This window comes from Curcuma longa, chromosome 8, assembly GCF_044706935.1.
Source record: "Curcuma longa cultivar G26 ecotype Majalengka, Jawa Barat chromosome 8, ITB_CL_G26_1.1, whole genome shotgun sequence".
NCBI lineage: Eukaryota > Viridiplantae > Streptophyta > Magnoliopsida > Zingiberales > Zingiberaceae > Curcuma > Curcuma longa.
The window spans coordinates 4,818,621-4,835,570 of record NC_133868.1 but is presented as its reverse complement, the minus strand read 5'-3'; the positions used below and the strand labels follow the sequence as shown (position 1 = coordinate 4,835,570).

General features: G+C 37.2%; 2 protein-coding genes across 2 annotated transcripts; one reads left to right on the top strand and one right to left on the bottom strand.

Moving 5' to 3' along the window:
• The first annotated feature begins 483 nt into the window (after positions 1 to 483).
• Positions 484 to 6,463, top strand: LOC141833883 (auxin response factor 6-like). Its single transcript, XM_074721391.1, has 15 exons — positions 484 to 879; positions 1,576 to 1,690; positions 2,495 to 2,619; positions 2,798 to 2,893; positions 2,973 to 3,029; positions 3,115 to 3,270; positions 3,497 to 3,581; positions 3,817 to 3,907; positions 3,996 to 4,160; positions 4,237 to 4,359; positions 4,509 to 4,584; positions 4,736 to 4,883; positions 5,065 to 5,302; positions 5,859 to 6,011; positions 6,103 to 6,463. Exons 2-15 carry the CDS (start codon positions 1,648 to 1,650, stop codon positions 6,305 to 6,307), a joined length of 1,761 nt encoding a protein of 586 aa, XP_074577492.1. The 5' UTR covers positions 484 to 879; positions 1,576 to 1,647; the 3' UTR covers positions 6,308 to 6,463.
• A 2,127-nt stretch (positions 6,464 to 8,590) lies between these two features.
• LOC141833241 (uncharacterized) lies at positions 8,591 to 16,157 on the bottom strand. The gene is made up of 7 exons (XM_074720638.1): positions 15,598 to 16,157; positions 14,527 to 14,674; positions 12,338 to 12,529; positions 10,392 to 10,520; positions 9,847 to 10,016; positions 9,525 to 9,655; positions 8,591 to 8,888 (listed from the first exon to the last, which is right to left on the bottom strand). Exons 1-7 carry the CDS (start codon positions 15,797 to 15,799, stop codon positions 8,784 to 8,786), a joined length of 1,077 nt encoding a protein of 358 aa, XP_074576739.1. The 5' UTR covers positions 15,800 to 16,157; the 3' UTR covers positions 8,591 to 8,783.
• Between the last annotated feature and the right edge of the window lie 793 nt (positions 16,158 to 16,950).

Sequence of the window (16,950 nt, the reverse complement as noted above, 5' to 3'; positions counted from 1 at the left end):
AATTTTTGTCAAAGTTGCTTTAAGTAATCTTGGTCAATTTTGATTAAAATTATAATGATTTTGATCAAAAATACTTTAATTAATATTTAAGTAATTTTAATTAATATTAAAAACAATTTTAACTATAAGTTATTTAATAATATTGAATATATTTTAGTCAATATTGCTAAGAGATTAGGTATAAAACACTCACTCTCTTGATATGCTATTAAAATGAAATTTAGACTTTTCATTTTCTACGTTGTTTATTTACTTGTTAAAAATGGAGGAGTAAAATGATAATAAATGAGCAAATAAATATAATAAAAAAATGGTAAGAGTAAAATGAAGGGTGATTTGTAAAATGTAATTAAAGAGTGGGGCAAAATAAAAATATCCTCAGAAAAGATTACAGTAACGTTTAAAATTACAGTAGGAGGAGGAAAAGAGGAAACAAAAGCAGAGTTTTGATGGACGCTGGAAAATAAAAAAGGCGTACTTGGGACACTCCCTTCTCAAACGCAGCGCCGTCAAGCTCGCTCCTCGGAGCACGCACTCGATCGGAGCGAGGAGAGGGTCGGCATTCAATTGCTCCTCCCTAGCTCACGAATCTGTTGTCGCGGGATGCTGCTCTCGCTTCCTAAATGCTCGTCCTGTGCCTGAGATCCCGAAGCGCGGCGCTGGTTCGCGGCGGCGGGGTGCTGAGCTACCTGGGGTTCAAGATGAAACCTTTTGGGAGGTGAAGCTCACTCTAGGTTCTCCTCGTTTTAGTTGTAAGCTGGTTTGGGAGGTCCGAGGCCGAGATCAGGGCGGACGTTGATGTTTGGTGAAGGAAAGGAGCTCCTTTTGGTGCTTGGGTAGCTGTTGGTGCTGGTTCGGGTCGAGAAGGGAGTTCCTGAGGTGAGATCTGGGGTGGCTTATAGTTCGTACTTTTCTGCTGATGTCCTCCCCCCCTTGGAATTCTTAGCTGGCTTTTGAGATTTTTAGAGTTTCTTTCCTTTCTGAAGCTCGATTTTGGGTTTCTTGTTGATGCTTTTCGTTCTCAAATTCTTCGTTGAGTTAGCTACTGCGACTTTTCATTTGCTTGTTTTATGGTTCAGTGACCTTGTCTTGTCGTCTGAGAACCGGGACGAATTTCTTTGACGTTGATTGGACAATAAAGAAGGATTTTTGCTTGCAACTTCGTTGTACCGAGGGGCGCAGGATCCCTTGAAAAATAAATAGAAGGGTTAAAACCTGTTTCTTGCTGAAAAATTGCAAATCTTTTTAGCCAGGGCTTACATAGTTAATTGCTGGACTAAAAATGTTGAAAGTGAACTTTTTTGGAATTTGGATCGGCTTTGGAAAATTTTTCTCATTCCATCTCCCCAGAAGATTGAGCTTGTCATTCTATTTTGATTTGTTTCTTTTCCATATAGTCTCAGATCGGTAGATTCCGTGTCAATTAAAAACATTTGGTGATGATGAAAGAACGATAGTGATAATATTTTGCAGAGTTGAATATAATCATAGAGATGTTTTGTTGCGTGGAAGAGAAGGGAAATTCTTGCTATTCAAGTTCCTTTTCTCAAAAATGTTTTTTCTTTCTTTGACTAGAGCGTGGAACTTCAGGGCTAGAATTGCAATTTTTTGGTTCCAGTCGTTGCAGTCTCTTCATTAAATAAGAAGATGAAACTCTCACCATCAGGTCTTGGAAATCAGCAACAAGATGGTGAGTTCTATGGCATTTTTGTTGACTAGCTTAAAATGTTCACCGTATCAAGATCTATATGCAATTTTTTGTACTTAATCAATGATTATAATAATTTTTAATCATTAGTGATCCAAGTTCCCCTTCCAATTTTTTGTTATTAATCCTTCAATGTAAATGAATCTCATTGAGCATTGCTAACTGTGCTAGTTAACACTGCTGGGTCAAGTGAGACCTGATCTGTGTGTGGTTTATTGTAAGGATTAATATTTCTGTTAACCTAATCACTGTTGTTTTGCAAGAACCACCATAGGATTCATCATTAGACTTTTGATCTATTTGATGATTGCCTCAGCTGATCTTTATTGACTACTGTCTTAATCTTACCCTCTTGAATTCCTTAAATTGCATGTTTTTTCAAAGTAATAATGCAGTTTGTAATTTTAATAAATCTCTCTCCTCTCAGAAGACTTTGTTAAATGTGGCCTTTCAAGATCCCAAACTAGTCATTTTTGCAAAATAATATTATTCCTAAATCCATCTGTTTGGAAGTAAGAATTGACAATTATGTGTTTTCAGCGACAAAAAGAACAAGAAAAGGATATTGACTACTGATTAAGTTAGGGCTTAGACATAATGCAATTATTTATGTGTGCACCTTTGAAAATTTGGAAAACCATGAGCCATTTTGTGTATGTAAACAGTAGGTTTGCTTATTCCAACCTTCACAGTTACTTAACCACTGCATTTTGATGGCAATGATGATTCTCCGATCATTTATATATAATTTCTTCATTTTAACTGTGTAATGTGTTAATCATGTAGTTCAAGATACAGAAGAGCAAATTTGCTTGAATTCAGAGTTATGGCATGCTTGTGCCGGACCACTAGTTTCATTGCCTCTTGTTGGAAGTCGTGTAGTCTATTTCCCACAAGGCCACAGTGAACAGGTAAGCAGTTTTACTCATTTCCCAATTGTTTTAAACAGTTTGCATTTGGCAGTGTAACAACTATCCCTGTGAATCTTTTTTCTTGCTCGTTTTTGATTAGTTCTTTTAGCTCGGATTATTTGGGATAGGCCATTCTTTGTTTTTCCTGGCATGCTGTTTAATCTGGATATCTCATCAGGTAGCTGCATCTACCAATAAGGAAATTGACTCCCTTCCTAGCTACCCAAGCTTGCTACCTCAGTTGGTTTGTCAACTTCATAATGTTACTATGCATGTAAGTTTGACTCAGATATTTTTAATTCTCTCTTAGTTTCATGATCATTTACATACTCATGAGTGTGCATTTTCTACAGGCAGACAAAGAGACAGATGAAGTTTATGCCCAGATGACGTTGCAACCATTAAATCCAGTAATCACTTTATCTGTGCTCTTAATGCCTTATTCTGTTGCAACATCCTTTGATTCTCATTGCAACATTTAAATTTGTTCTGTAGCAAGAGCAAAAAGATCCCTATCTACCTACTGAATTGGGTACTCCGAGCAAACAACCAACTAATTACTTCTGTAAGACGCTAACTGCAAGTGACACCAGTACACATGGTGGATTCTCTGTTCCTCGTCGAGCTGCAGAAAAAGTGTTTCCTCCATTGGTAAATCTAGCTTGCTAGCAGAAGTTTGAATTGCCATTTAATTGACAAAAATCAAGGGCATTTTCTTGCTGGTCTGTAGTCAAGTAGTATATATTGTGATCCTCCTCTTCACCAACTAGCCTTTTTAGTCCCAACTATTTGGGGACTACGACATGGAACTTGTCCCTTGATTGAACTATGTTCAAGGCTCTATATCCCATCCTAATTAAACTATATACTGTTGTAGGACTTTTCACAGCAGCCTCCTTGTCAAGAGTTGATTGCAAGGGATCTCCATGGTAATGAGTGGAAGTTCCGCCACATATTCCGAGGTATGTGAATTTCTTGCCTCTATTTGCGTAAATTAGACATTCATAGGTGCTGAGGTTGGATTTACTATTCATGCCATTATGACATAAGACAATGTTGTAATTCTAGCTTTTAAGTCTGAATGATGCCATCTTGCAAACTTTTAATGTTCTTGCTCTGGTATTTTTACATTTCTAGTCTGATCTAGCATGTGATATAAAATCTTCAACCGAGGGTATGGTCATGGTCCTGATGCAGGTCAGCCAAAGAGACATCTTCTTACGACAGGATGGAGTGTCTTTGTGAGTGCAAAGAGACTTGTTGCAGGGGATTCTGTTCTTTTTACATGGTGCTTCTCCAATTAACTATTTGTGCATTGTTAACAGATTTTTTTTCAAAAGAATTATAAATATTAAATTTCCCCCCTGATATAATAGGAATGACAACAATCAGTTACTTCTGGGAATTCGGCGTGCTAATAGACCACAAACAGTTATGCCCTCATCTGTTTTGTCTAGTGACAGCATGCACATAGGACTTCTTGCTGCAGCTGCTCATGCTGCTGCCACAAACAGTAGATTTACAATATTCTATAATCCAAGGTAAATAAAACATATCTTAAAGACCTATGTTTTCTAGTCATTTGATTAATCAGAAATTTTATCCTGAACTTTTCAGGGCAAGCCCTTCTGAATTTGTTATTCCACTTGCTAAGTATGTTAAAGCAGTTTATCACACCCGTATTTCTGTGGGTATGCGTTTCCGGATGCTTTTTGAGACAGAAGAGTCAAGCGTTCGAAGGTAGCTTCATATGCAGCAGCCTCTATTTTAGTGATTTGTTTCTTGAGCATTTCCTCTGCAATTCCATGATCAAGTTGATGCTTCATTGTTTATAATTTTCTTATTGTTCTCTTTCGTGACTTAAGATGGTTACTTCTTTAATTTAACAGATACATGGGCACAATTACAGGAATTAGTGATCTTGATCCTGTCAATTGGCCAAATTCACACTGGCGCTCTGTTAAGGTAAAAATTCCCACAATAACCAGATTTACTTTGCCCAAGGAAAATTCTGGGTAATTTCTTTCCGGATAGAAATTCTTTTTGAAACCAATTTCTTGAAGATACAATCAACTCTAATCATCCTGCTTGTGCCATCTGGGTTTCATTAATCCAGGTTGGCTGGGATGAGTCAACTGCTGGTCAGAGGCAACCAAGGGTTTCACTCTGGGAAATTGAGCCTCTGACAACTTTTCCAATGTATCCGCCTCCCTTTCCCTTTAGGCTTAAGCGTCCTTGGCCAACCGGATTGCCCTCACTTCCAGGTACAGTCGCTAATGTTGTATCCTTTATGAAGAGATTGCAGTCAAGCCAAGCTTTAATATTTGTTTAGACTACTTATTTTTCTTTGTATATAACCATTCAACTCGCTAATATATCAATAATTAGGCGGAAAGGAGGATGGTATCAGTCTGAATTCATCTCTAATGTGCCTCCGACATGCAGGAAATCCTGCATTTCAGTCACTGAACTTTCAGGGTATGGGTGTTACACCATGGATGCAAATGCAGCCACGGTTTGATACTCAAATGCTTGGTCTGCAATCTGACATGTACCAGACAGCGGCTGCAGCGGCACTTCACGAAACTACACTACAAAGCAGTTGCTGCACTTCCATTTCAATGATCAATACATTGGTTTGTAATTTTTCTCTTGGTGAGCAGCAGCAACCACAACAAATTCTGTAAATTTTACATCATCAACAACTGCAACAGAAGAAATTGTTATATTTTCTGAAAGGTCTGCTACATCCAGCCTTGATTGTTAAATAGTTTGACTTACCATGGGCGAGAAGCAACCAGGTGGCCTACTCAATGGTCATCGAAGAGATTAGCAGTTGAAACAATGCTACCGCTCCCTGCTGGAGATTTTCATGCTCCTTCCACAGAAGACCACCCTTGTTACATAGTGCCCAGAGCCATCACTTGCTTACATAGAATGCTAAAGGTCATTAACTATTTAGTTCAAACATGCTCATAAACTGATTAGTTTGATATACCGGTGCAGATTTGTAAATTTTAGATTTAAAAAAAAGTTGAAAACCAAAATACTAATTTGTTTTTCTTAGTTGTGATCCTACAGCTACAGAAGATCGCTAAATGACATTTGATTGTTAAATAGTTTGACCCAACTGTTTGATTAGTTCATTTAGTTTTCAGAAGACTACATAGTGCAGACATGCTTACATAGAATGAAAGGTCATTAACTATTTAGTTCAAACATGCTCATAAACTGATTAGTTTGATATACCGGTGCTGTAAATCCGGATCCTACGGAAGATTAGACATATTCGGCCTTGAAGGCCAGTTGGAAGACCCTTTGAGATCAGGCTGGCAGCTTGTATTTGTCGACAGGGAGGACGACATTCTTCTTGTCGGCGACGATCCTTGGCAGTAAGTTCGCTACAATTCTATTGTTACCCTTTCATATCATTGTTGACTGTCTTTCACGAGTTCATCCGACGATACTTGTGCAATCCATCAGGGAGTTTGTGAGCAACGTATCGTGCATACAGATCCTTTCACCTCAGGAAGTGCAGCAGATGGGAAAACAAACCACCAATTTCCTCAACTCCGCCCCCGCCAAAAGGCTTCCGCCCAACAGCTGCGACGACTACATGAAGCACCAGGATTCAAGGAACCTCAGCACCACCACCAGGATCGCATCCGTCGGATCACTCAAATACTGAAAACAGTTGCCATCTTTTTCATCACACATTCGCGCCTTAGGTGCTCAACTCTCAAGTAGCTCTTAAATTTACTTAATTTATGCGATGCGTGTCTAATAATTGTATCATATGATTTCGTCTCATAGTATTGGTACATAATCTTCTCTATGAAAAATATCTGAGTATCAAAACTACAACTACAACTATATGATTCTTCTTCTCCTCTGCCTTATCTTTAGCTACTGGCATGTGGAGCTGGACCACAAAGTAGTGTGTTTTTTCAGTCCTTTCCCATGTGATCGGGTCCATGTCTGAGTGCTGGAATTTGCACTCATTAAATTATACTCTGCATCACTGATCCCCACACTCACTCCTGTCCTTTTCATGAGGACAGTGATTCATTGATTGAATTTTTCTTTCTTCTTCTTCAGTTGTTCTTGTGCTTTATTCGAGTGGCATTGGAGCCCACCAGCTTGTGCATTGTGGTTGACTGTATGATCATCATCATTATCATCATCATCATCGCATAAAGAGGTGTGAGCATGTGGCCTCCATTAATGGACACCAGCTTCTCTATCAGCAGCATCTTTTTTTTCTCCATGGCATCTCATTTTCTTTCACCTTCTTGGTGATTTCATGGCCCTTCCAAATCCTTGGCTGGGGCCCCATCGCCACCAGAGAGGCCTCTAGCTCAGATCTCATCTCATCATCCCTTTTCTCAGTTTCATGCTCCGTTGCACCAACAGGAGGAGGCTCACTTCTGATGGCAAAGTGTGGAATCGAGGAGATTTCTTTTGAATCTCCTTCAAAAAAATGTTATGTTTCCTTTTCCTTTGTTAAGTAGAGGATGAGAAATTAGGAAAGTTGATGTTGTTCTTGAGGACCTGCAACTGATGCAGCCATGGCAAGGCAAGGCATGGCCTGCTGACTCACTTTGATATCCCTGGGACATAGCTGAGTTGGTTACGATGGAATAGAGTTGTAGAAGAGGGTAAGAGTTCGAATTTCGGTGAAGTTGAGACAATATCCTTTTCCGTCGTGGTCAACTGTAGTTTTTGATTTACTTCTTTACAGATGGTCGTGGGACTGATCGTGTGAGGTAGTAAAAAAGACTTTGCTTTACTTGAAAGTAGTAAAAAAGAAAAGAATCCGGATCAAGATCTAACACGGCTTAATTTATTTTAAATTCGGCTTGCCTTGTCTTAGTAATCACCTTATCAAACAAGCTTAGCAAAAATTATAGTGTTAGACTATGCCACATTATCATTTTTCATAGCAACTAGATTGAATACTTGATGGGTATGTACCATATTTAATACAAAACAAATGCATTTATTAAATTTTAAAAATTATACTAAATGCTCCAAAAGGTTGGTCTAGATTGATAAATTAAGACATGAAAAGAACAAATTCATTTAATGTTTTTATAAAAATGGAACATATAAACATAATAAATATGAAGCAAAGCTGTTTTGTTTTAATAAAAGCTTGCTCGATTGACATTAATGTGTCTTTATTTAATAGATTCAAAAATAATCTAAATAGATTAATTATTTTAAAACATGTTTATAGATGTTTTTGGTGTCAAAGTAAATCAATTTGAAAGGTATATCTCCGGATAGAAGAAAGGGAGTGTTAGATAGTTAAAGCAACAAACATAGTATTTCTTGCGTATTATAATTTTTCTTGATTTAATTTCAGAATGAAAATTATTTTATTTATAAATTAAGAAAATTTAGTTAAAATAAAAAATTTTGAAAGAAATGAAACGAAGAGAAGTGTATTCATTTTTTAAATTGACTATTATATTTAATATATGTTTGGATATAAAACTAGTTAGAATAATAATTCTTTTTAAATATATTTTTATAATCTTTTTTATTAAATGAGATTTTCAATTTGACAACTTTGACCGTATAGGTCATGATTGATGTTATTTATGACAAGACATAAATTATTATTTATTTTATGTTACTAATAATTAAAACGATTATGATGGATTTTAATTAGAGGGTCCACCTTCCTTAACAATTATTGCTTTTGTTTCACAATGTCAAAAAAAAAGTCATTCTAATATCATTATTGACTTTAAAATTCACTCTTTTCAATATTTATATACTTTTTATAACAAAAGACATTCTTTAATTCTTTTTCTCATTCAAATGTAAAATAAAAAGTAAAATTGTATGATTAAAAATATTAAATGTGCATTATGTGATCAATTTTAGTGATAATCATGGTTAAACAACAACTTCTTTGTTTTAATGCATTAGTCTAGGGACAAGTAAAGAAAGAAAAATAAGATGAAGAAACCAGGAGTATATATGAATCTTGTTAAGAAGAACACTAGTTGTGAAATACAAATTTAGGCCCAACCTAATTGATTCTCATTTACAGGGGAAATCTTTGCAAGAGAAAAGAATGAGTTGTTTACTGGTGATGACTCTCTAGTATGCCATTTTTAATGATCATTCATTCAGCTGCTATAGATGTGATACTATGTGACTGAGATTTGAGGGGAATCACCTTCTTCCTGTGCATTTTTTATTCCTCTGATATATCGATTCCAGGCTACTAATGCAGCACCTACTGCTGGTTCTACCTGCAAGAAACAATTTGGTGCAGGCTTATGAGCAAAAGAACAATTGAAGCATGCCATGGCGGAAACAGAATATTAGAAACCCGAGATGTAGCTACTAAATGCAAGTGTTCAAGTTATGTCAAAGACACAAGATATTGTATGTTGCCCATGTGCCATGATATAAAGATACATTTTTTATAGCCCCCACGAGTGTAGCTGAGTTGGTACTCGGGTGGTAGAATTGTCACACAAAGATACAATTTTTACTTTAAAATTAATGAATTTAATCTGTGAACTTAGAAAAACCCCAGTTTCTTTCATGTCAGTGAAATTGTGAAGATTCTGCAGCACTTTTTTACTATTTGATTTTTTTTACATGATAATTGTAGTTGAGATGTGTGTATGAGAATGAGCAGGAAAAAAATTTCATGTATTTGAACATGATAGTCTTCTCTCAGGAAGGAACAGGATTATGTAAACATGAGCCAGGAGTTTGTATGTAGAAGCTAATTATATCTAGAGATGGAACTGGAAAGAATCATAAAGGACATTTTTTAAAAAAAACACACACACTTGAATGCCAAAATCTAACAGAGCAAATGAAAAATTGAAAACATAAAAAAGGAGATAAGGAGAAAAGTGTAGTTGATTGCGCACCTCAGGTTTAATAGGTAGAGCTCCTGGAAAAACCTTGGAAATGCACTTTACAACTTCCTTACCAATATCCCATCTCTTATTAGCTTCGAGAACACCGCCAACCATAACCAGTGGGAAAGCCTCCTTGCCATCTGCAAAAAAAAAAAAAAAAAAAAACAAAAATTCCCTTTAATCAACATGGAGATGTGTTGGACATGAAAGAAGCATTTTTTTAAGGAAAAATAAATCTTTCCAAAAAGAAGAGTGCCTAACTAAGTTAAATAGCACGTAAAGATTTAATAGAATTTTCATTCAGCATGATCAGTAGTATGTCGCACTTCACCTTCGCCACACAATCTAAGTCTCTTTACAACTGCTATAATACTGTCTGCCAACTCTTGAACAGAATCACATAGTATCTTATTTGCAACTTCATCACCATCTTCAGCAGTAGATACCACAGTGGGAACCAATGCGGCAATACGAGCCCAAGAGGAATCTGCATAAGTCCACCTGTGTCGTACAGGTAAAAGGGATTACATGAACTCATCTCAAGAAGTTAGTATTGGAAAAGAGCTTCTGTGTCTATTTTGAAAAAGCATACACCACATACATATTGCATCCCTGTGTTGAAAAGAAGTTTGAAGAACATAAAAAGATGAGAAAATAAAGGGAGAATAGGAAGTTATGTAATTTCGTTTGACCAGTTTCTTGTACTTTCAGTTTACCATGCAGATTTAGGTGGATTAAGTTAAGAAAATAATAATAATTGCTACTTTTCTTTCTGATTTTCCCATTTCAAAATTTATCCTTTAAGATTCACTTTCAAGTAAATACACAATAAATTCATAGCGGTCAATATATTATGTAGGAAAGTTGAACTAGTACCCAATCAGTTCATCTGGTGAAGAGAGTTTGAGCATGTCAAGAATACTCTTTGTTAACTTTGTCTGAGGCCCCCGCCCATCGTGTGCCCTAATGACTGCAGTCAATGCCTGTGCAGCAATGCCATATCCACTACATATGGCCAGAATATCAGTAATTCCATTCTTGCATAAGAAATAACAGTAACGTAACATAATCAAATCTCTTCACTGTAGACTAATTAAAATCAGTAACACAAACCATATATTCTAAGCAAAATCACTAAACATGTATGACAGGTGACAGGTTACATGAATGCATGTTCTATAAATTATTTCTTGGAAAACAAAAAGGAAAAGAATATTACCTTTCTATAGTCAATGTTGTTCACATTCTACGTTGTATAGTTTATTGGGCAAGGATGACAAATAGTGACGTGGAGATTTTTGAACGGCATATGCACGATAACCAGGTGGATATGTGTGTGAGAGAGATGGAGAGTGAAATAAAAAAAATACAAATATTGTAGTAAAGCCTACTCAATCCTGAGGTGATCGAGTAACAAAATACAAGCTTAAAATGTCAATCTGGCACATACACAGCCTGTGATTTCTAAACACGTACACTCAATCAGGTGATTGAGTTACAAAATGCAGGCCAAGAGATCCAATCTCTCTCTCACACACACACAGCTTTTACTGTATAGTGATTGAGTTACAAAATACAAACTGAAAGCACTAACCAGATTTTCAAAAACCACTGGCATCACCAACTCTGCCAGCAGCATGTGCACAATAACCAGGTGACTACATGTCTGAGAGAGATGAAGGGGGAGTGAGATAAAAAAAAAATACAAATATTGTAGTAAAGCCTACTCAACTCTAAGGTGAGTAACAAAATACAAGCTGAAAGGGCCAATCTGGAATAATAAACACAATCTGTGTTTTCTAAACGCATACTCAACTATAAGTTTCTCTCTCTCACACACACAAAGCTTGCACTTTTTAAACACCAACACAGTATGGTGATCAAGCTACAAAATACAAACTGAAAGAGCTGACATATATACTTGCAACCTGTGTTTTCTAAATGCATACACTCATCTACAAATCTCTCTCTCACACAGTGTGTGCGCGCGCACACCACCACCACCACCACCACCACACACACATACACAAAGACACACCTACAGACAACTATAAGGTGATTAAGTTACAAAATACAAGATGAAAGAGCTAGCACAAACACACACATCCCTACATTCAACTATTAGGTGATTTGAGTTACAAGACACAAGCTGAAAGACGAAATCTGACACACTCAAGGACACACCTGCGCTCAACTATAAAATGATTGAGTTCCAAAATAATCTGAGAGAGCAAACATAATATCAAATTGAGACCAACAAGTAGTCATATATTATCAATTTACACCACATAATATCAAATTAAGACAGACAAGTAATCATATATTATCAGTTTACTTGCATTGGATCATAAGGAATAACAGATCCATACAAGACCAGTAAATATATCATTTAGTAGATTTCATAGAATTATATTGAAAACAGAAACATTGATTTCCGAATGCATCAGACTATCAAGTTGGAAGCCAAAGAAGAGCTAATAAAAGTTGCACTTCTGGTTATGCATCTTCTACATTACTTCTCTGACATCCTTGTTCTATTGCATGATATTTCATTTGCAAGCTCCTTATCTCATTCAGTGAACACCTCTAAAGTCCATTAGGTGCAGCTTGGTTGTTTTTTTTTATTGCAAAATTCATCCCTATCTGATTTATGATATCAGTATAAACTCTATCAAGAACAAATCATCTTGAATGTTTGATACATTTACAAAGTAGGAAAAATTATCATAAACATACAGTGTCAGACAAAGTTATGAACCATGAATGTTGCAAGCCAATCATGTTAAGAACAAAACTAGATCAAAGATAAGGAATAACATAACCTCCCCCAATCCCCTAAAACTGGTCCTGCACCAGCTGCTCTGGCTTGTTTTCCATCCTCTGTGAACGCATAAGCAATGGTTCCTGTGCCTGCAATTAATACACATCCATGAAGCTTGCCCATTGTTCCACTGGCCATCGCTGCAACAGCATCATTTTCAACATAGAATGCGACTTTATCTGGGAATATATTTCTGTTAAATGAGACAAAAAAAAGGCTACAATATTCAGATTCAAATCAACAAGAGTGCAGGGTCATATTATAGTCAATTAATGAATAGTTTCAGAAAGTTAAGCAATCCTAAAAAGAAATCTTCCTTGCTCTACCATGTTCCATGATTGGTAGATTTTCTACAAAGGTAAAATTGATCTCCCAGCAATATATGTTTAAGACAAATACACAGTTCATAAGGAAATGGTTAGCATAATAGTTCTTTTCTCTTCAAATTAAAAAAGGAATAAAAGAAAATAAAAAATCCATTATTAGTTTTCAATATTTACAGATATCAGAAACAGAGGGCTTGGGAGTGCATCATTGCCCTATACATGCATATGGATATGGAGAAGAAGATAAATGCTTTAATTAACTAATTATGTTCAAATTATCTAATCCATCTTTTCTTTAAGTTGGTCATATTATAGAATCGTTTATCTCCCAAAAATCCTAACCACCTTGAGAATACTTGCATCATAAATGTCATGTACTGACAAACAGGTATATACTATTGTTTCACATAAAACAAACAAGTAACACCTTTGATTTGTTTGGCAGTGAATTTCAAAAATCTAAAAATAAAAAAGAAACTAATGTACGATAGTGTAATAACTCAATCTATAATCATCAAATCCAGTGGATTCTGAGAATTTAGCATGTCAGATAATAACCAACTAGCAGTCTAAAAAGACCTTTACATGAAGCCATCAAAGCTTTCAATTTTATTTGGAAATATCAATGAGCCAAACTAAATTTTGTTAAAAGTTAATGAATCTAAGTTCCTATCACATTACAAGTCATGAATTTCAACTATCTGAAGTCAGGAATTCTCAGATCACTGTTGAAGTCTATGTAAGGCTATATCACTAGCAAAATTCATATCTTCTAAATCATATTTAATTATGTTAAATAAAAATTATGTTTGGTCTCCAACTTTCGACTCCAATCAATTTGACTTGTCTAGCTAAAGAATCTATTGGTCACCTTTTAAATGACAAAAGCACCTGGCGTGAGTCTTAATTGCACACAACTAGAGGTGTAAAACATGCTCAATGCAACTGGTTCCAAAGTCAACTTGCATTGCTGGAATCACCACACTTTCTTCGTCATTCCTAGTGGAGCCAGATCATTGAGCCTGTTGCCTCACATGGTCACTTCTCGAAGTGCTTCATTTGGTCATGATCCCACCATTGAGAGGGAATTGATGCTTGACTCAGACCAAACAATATACCTGACCCCAATTTGCAACTGTTCAACTAAGAATATTTATGTTACTACTCTACAAAATGCCAACATCCTCATTGTCTCCCGGCTTCTCCCAGTAAAGAAGTCAGCCAAAAGACAATAAATAGCCAGTCGCCCTGACCTTAATCGTGAATAAGAACTAGTGCTTGGAGGGTAATTGAGAAATATAATAAAACAGTAGTTCCTGCTGTAATAAAAGAAGATTACAATGACCTACCAAGAAACTTCTGTAAGAAATTTCATATATATTTCATCATCTTCCCAAGTTAACTTTTCCAACAATGCAGCTTAGTTGTCCCTTTAGCTTTTAGCTATCTGAGAGATCATTCTTCTCCTAGAAATGTAAACTGTAGTCAAAAGGGCACTAAGCATGGCTTCATAAAACTGGTACTTTCAAGTAGTTGAACCAGCCTAAACAAATGCATGGTAGCTTCTAACAAAGCTGACAGTTCCAAGATCCATGCTAAAATGCTCTGTATGACATGACTGTTATTTTCATGCATTTGAGACTTTAAAATTCAACATAGTACTAGGTGAAAAGAATATGACAAAAAGTAATCTTTCATACTTCATAACCACAATATATGTCACTTCCTTCAAATAAATGTAGCAATTATCTTTCGAAAATAACATCCCAATCCTTGTAGAACAAATTACCATTAAAGGAATGCCAAAAATGACCAGGAAGTGAAATAAACTACAAAAGCCTTTCTGGTGAAAATATGAACAAACCCAAGCCAGTTGATTATCCTCTGTTGATCTGAAGGATGGTTAACTCCAGATATAGCCAAGCAAACTGCCCGTACAGATAAGCGACTACAACAAGCTTTTGAAAGAGCTTGGGCCATAACATCCTCTAGGGTCTCCCTAGCAGCATTTTCTACATAGAATTCATATGGAAGTTAGAACCCTCCTAACAGCCATCAATTAACCAGAGATACAGTCATCATTCATCTCAATATTACCCATAATGCAACTAATAAAATCAGATGAAACCCTCTCTGATTGAATGAATTTAAATTAGCACTTTGTTATTGCGTATGAAAACAACCAAAATAGCAACCAGTTCAACTATGGACTCAATTAATTAAGAAAAGATCTACCACAATCATTTTGTTTAGTCATTGGCATTTTTTTTTATCTCGGTGGTACCTCAGAATACTTTCCTTGCAATAGTTTATATAGACTGAGCCAACAGCTTAAGCTAAAGAAAATTTTTGAAAGAGAAAAACTTAGGCCCTCACAGAACATTAGACCATCAAATGATTGAAATTATCAAATGATTCTCAAACATTCGGTCATTTTTCACGACATTTCCAATCAGATACTAAACTCAGGCAATAGTTTTAGGATATGATAATTTTTTAAGAAAAAAAACAAAAGAAAAGGCATGAAATTTTGCACTCTCAAACAAGGTGAATACCGAAGAGGATGCCAGTTACGGGTTAGGACTTAAGACTTAGCATTTCATATTTAATCACCAGATATAAAATGAACAAATCATGTTGTGATAGGAATAAAATATGTTTTATTATTCGAAAGTTTTTCATCTCGTATGATATGTAAAAATAATTTTTTTAGAAAAAAGGTATTTTACATTGTTACTACTTCCTCTCCAGTCTTGACACGTTCCAATTCCTTTACCAAAATGGTCTCAGTCCTACATTCTCTTCTATGTGAAGAGAGTGCATGGCCAGATTATTTGATCAGTCTGACGGAAAAAACAAAGTTGCGACCTTGAAAATCATTAGCATCCGAGAAGCCAAGGAGGACAGAAAGGAACAGGGAAAGGGGAATCGGTACCTCCAACGGAATTGTGATTAGAGCATCCACCGACGGCGCGGGATAGTACAGGCAAGGGCTGAGGAAGGGGCCAGGAAGCCGGAAGGCATACGCACAACGTGGAGGTGGTACCTCCATCGACGCCGAGCACGACGCCCCCGTCGGGACTGGGCGGGACCTGAGCCTCAAAACCCCAAATCTCCCCATTCCTATACCGCTTCATCGCCGCCGTGTTTCTCCCCCCACAGCACCCTCTTACCTCGGCGAAGATAAACTAACTGGCCGACAAAAGCCTCAAAAAGAGAAACAAACCAAAACTCTAGCGACCTCGTCTTCCTCCGATTCGCCGAGCCGAATCCACTCACCGCGGCACAGAATTCGACCTTGGGAAGGAATCGTAGAATCGATCGCACACAATCCTTCCTTTGCTTTCAAGATCATGGGAAAAGGAGAGGGAATTGGATTCGCGTCCGACAAGGACGGCAAACAACCGTAGACGAAGTACAACGAAGTAGAATAGAACAGTAACAGGCTGGCGTCTACAAACCTAGACCCACACCAAACCCTTGCACGCACTCTCGTACCCCGATTGTGTGGGGTCCTGTTTGCCACGCGTCATGTAACTGCAGGATTACCGTCTCGCGTTACTGCAAAATGTGAAACGTTCGTGTGCATATATAATGAAAATTGCGTACTTCGTTAAAAGATAAATCGAGAAGTTACAATTACTCACGACGAAGGAAGACATTATCTCGATCGCGGCTGACAGCCCGACAGTGATCTAATCGCCGCTCGATGACCAGCTAACGGCCTAAACCGCGATCGGCGGTCGAGCAACGACCTAATCACCGCCTGACAGTCGACCAACGGCTTAAGCAGTGCCCGACCGATCAAATCAGACGTCGAGAGTGGAAGAGAAGAAAAGGATAGGGCAAGGAAGAGATTTTACCGCTTTGCACTATCGCCTAACTCATCGCCGTCGCAGTTGCCGGAGGGATCGGAGAGGAAAAAGCTGGAGGTTTAGGTCAGGATTGGGGTTGATGAGGAGAGAAAGTCGTGTTTGGTAGAGAAAATCGCGAAGGAGGAAGGGAAAGTCGTGGGGGCAGTGGGTTAAGTTAGGATTTTTTACAATGAATTGTTATTCGTCGTCAAATTGGTGATGAATCCAACGGGAAGAGTGAGGGGCGTTAGGTTAGTGGAGCGGAACTTTTTGGACAAGAGTATTAGTATTAACTCAGCTAAAAGCTGCGCCAACGAAGGAGTCAACCTCTGTCAAGGAGATCGTGGAGTCAGTCAGACATGGAACCAGTCGGACATGGAGTTAGTCGGGCTCCCATTTCCTCTCCGATGTGTCATTTCCACTTGGATCGAATC

What these genes read in the sequence shown, in the direction of transcription:
- LOC141833883 (XM_074721391.1), top strand. Translation starts at nt 1,648, where the DNA reads ATGAAACTCTCACCATCAGGTCTTGGAAATCAGCAACAAGATG. An exon ending in TGGAAATCAGCAACAAGATG is followed by an intron (nt 1,691 to 2,494) that starts GTGAGTTCTATG and finishes TTAATCATGTAG; the next exon opens with TTCAAGATACAGAAGAGCAA. An exon ending in GAAGAGTCAAGCGTTCGAAG is followed by an intron (nt 4,360 to 4,508) that starts GTAGCTTCATAT and finishes TTAATTTAACAG; the next exon opens with ATACATGGGCACAATTACAG.
- LOC141833241 (XM_074720638.1), bottom strand. Translation starts at nt 15,799, where the DNA reads ATGAAGCGGTATAGGAATGGGGAGATTTGGGGTTTTGAGGCTCAGGTC. An exon ending in TAATCACAATTCCGTTGGAG is followed by an intron (nt 14,675 to 15,597) that starts GTACCGATTCCC and finishes AATTCTATGTAG; the next exon opens with AAAATGCTGCTAGGGAGACC. An exon ending in GTTTTAGGGGATTGGGGGAG is followed by an intron (nt 10,521 to 12,337) that starts GTTATGTTATTC and finishes GGCCATATGTAG; the next exon opens with TGGATATGGCATTGCTGCAC.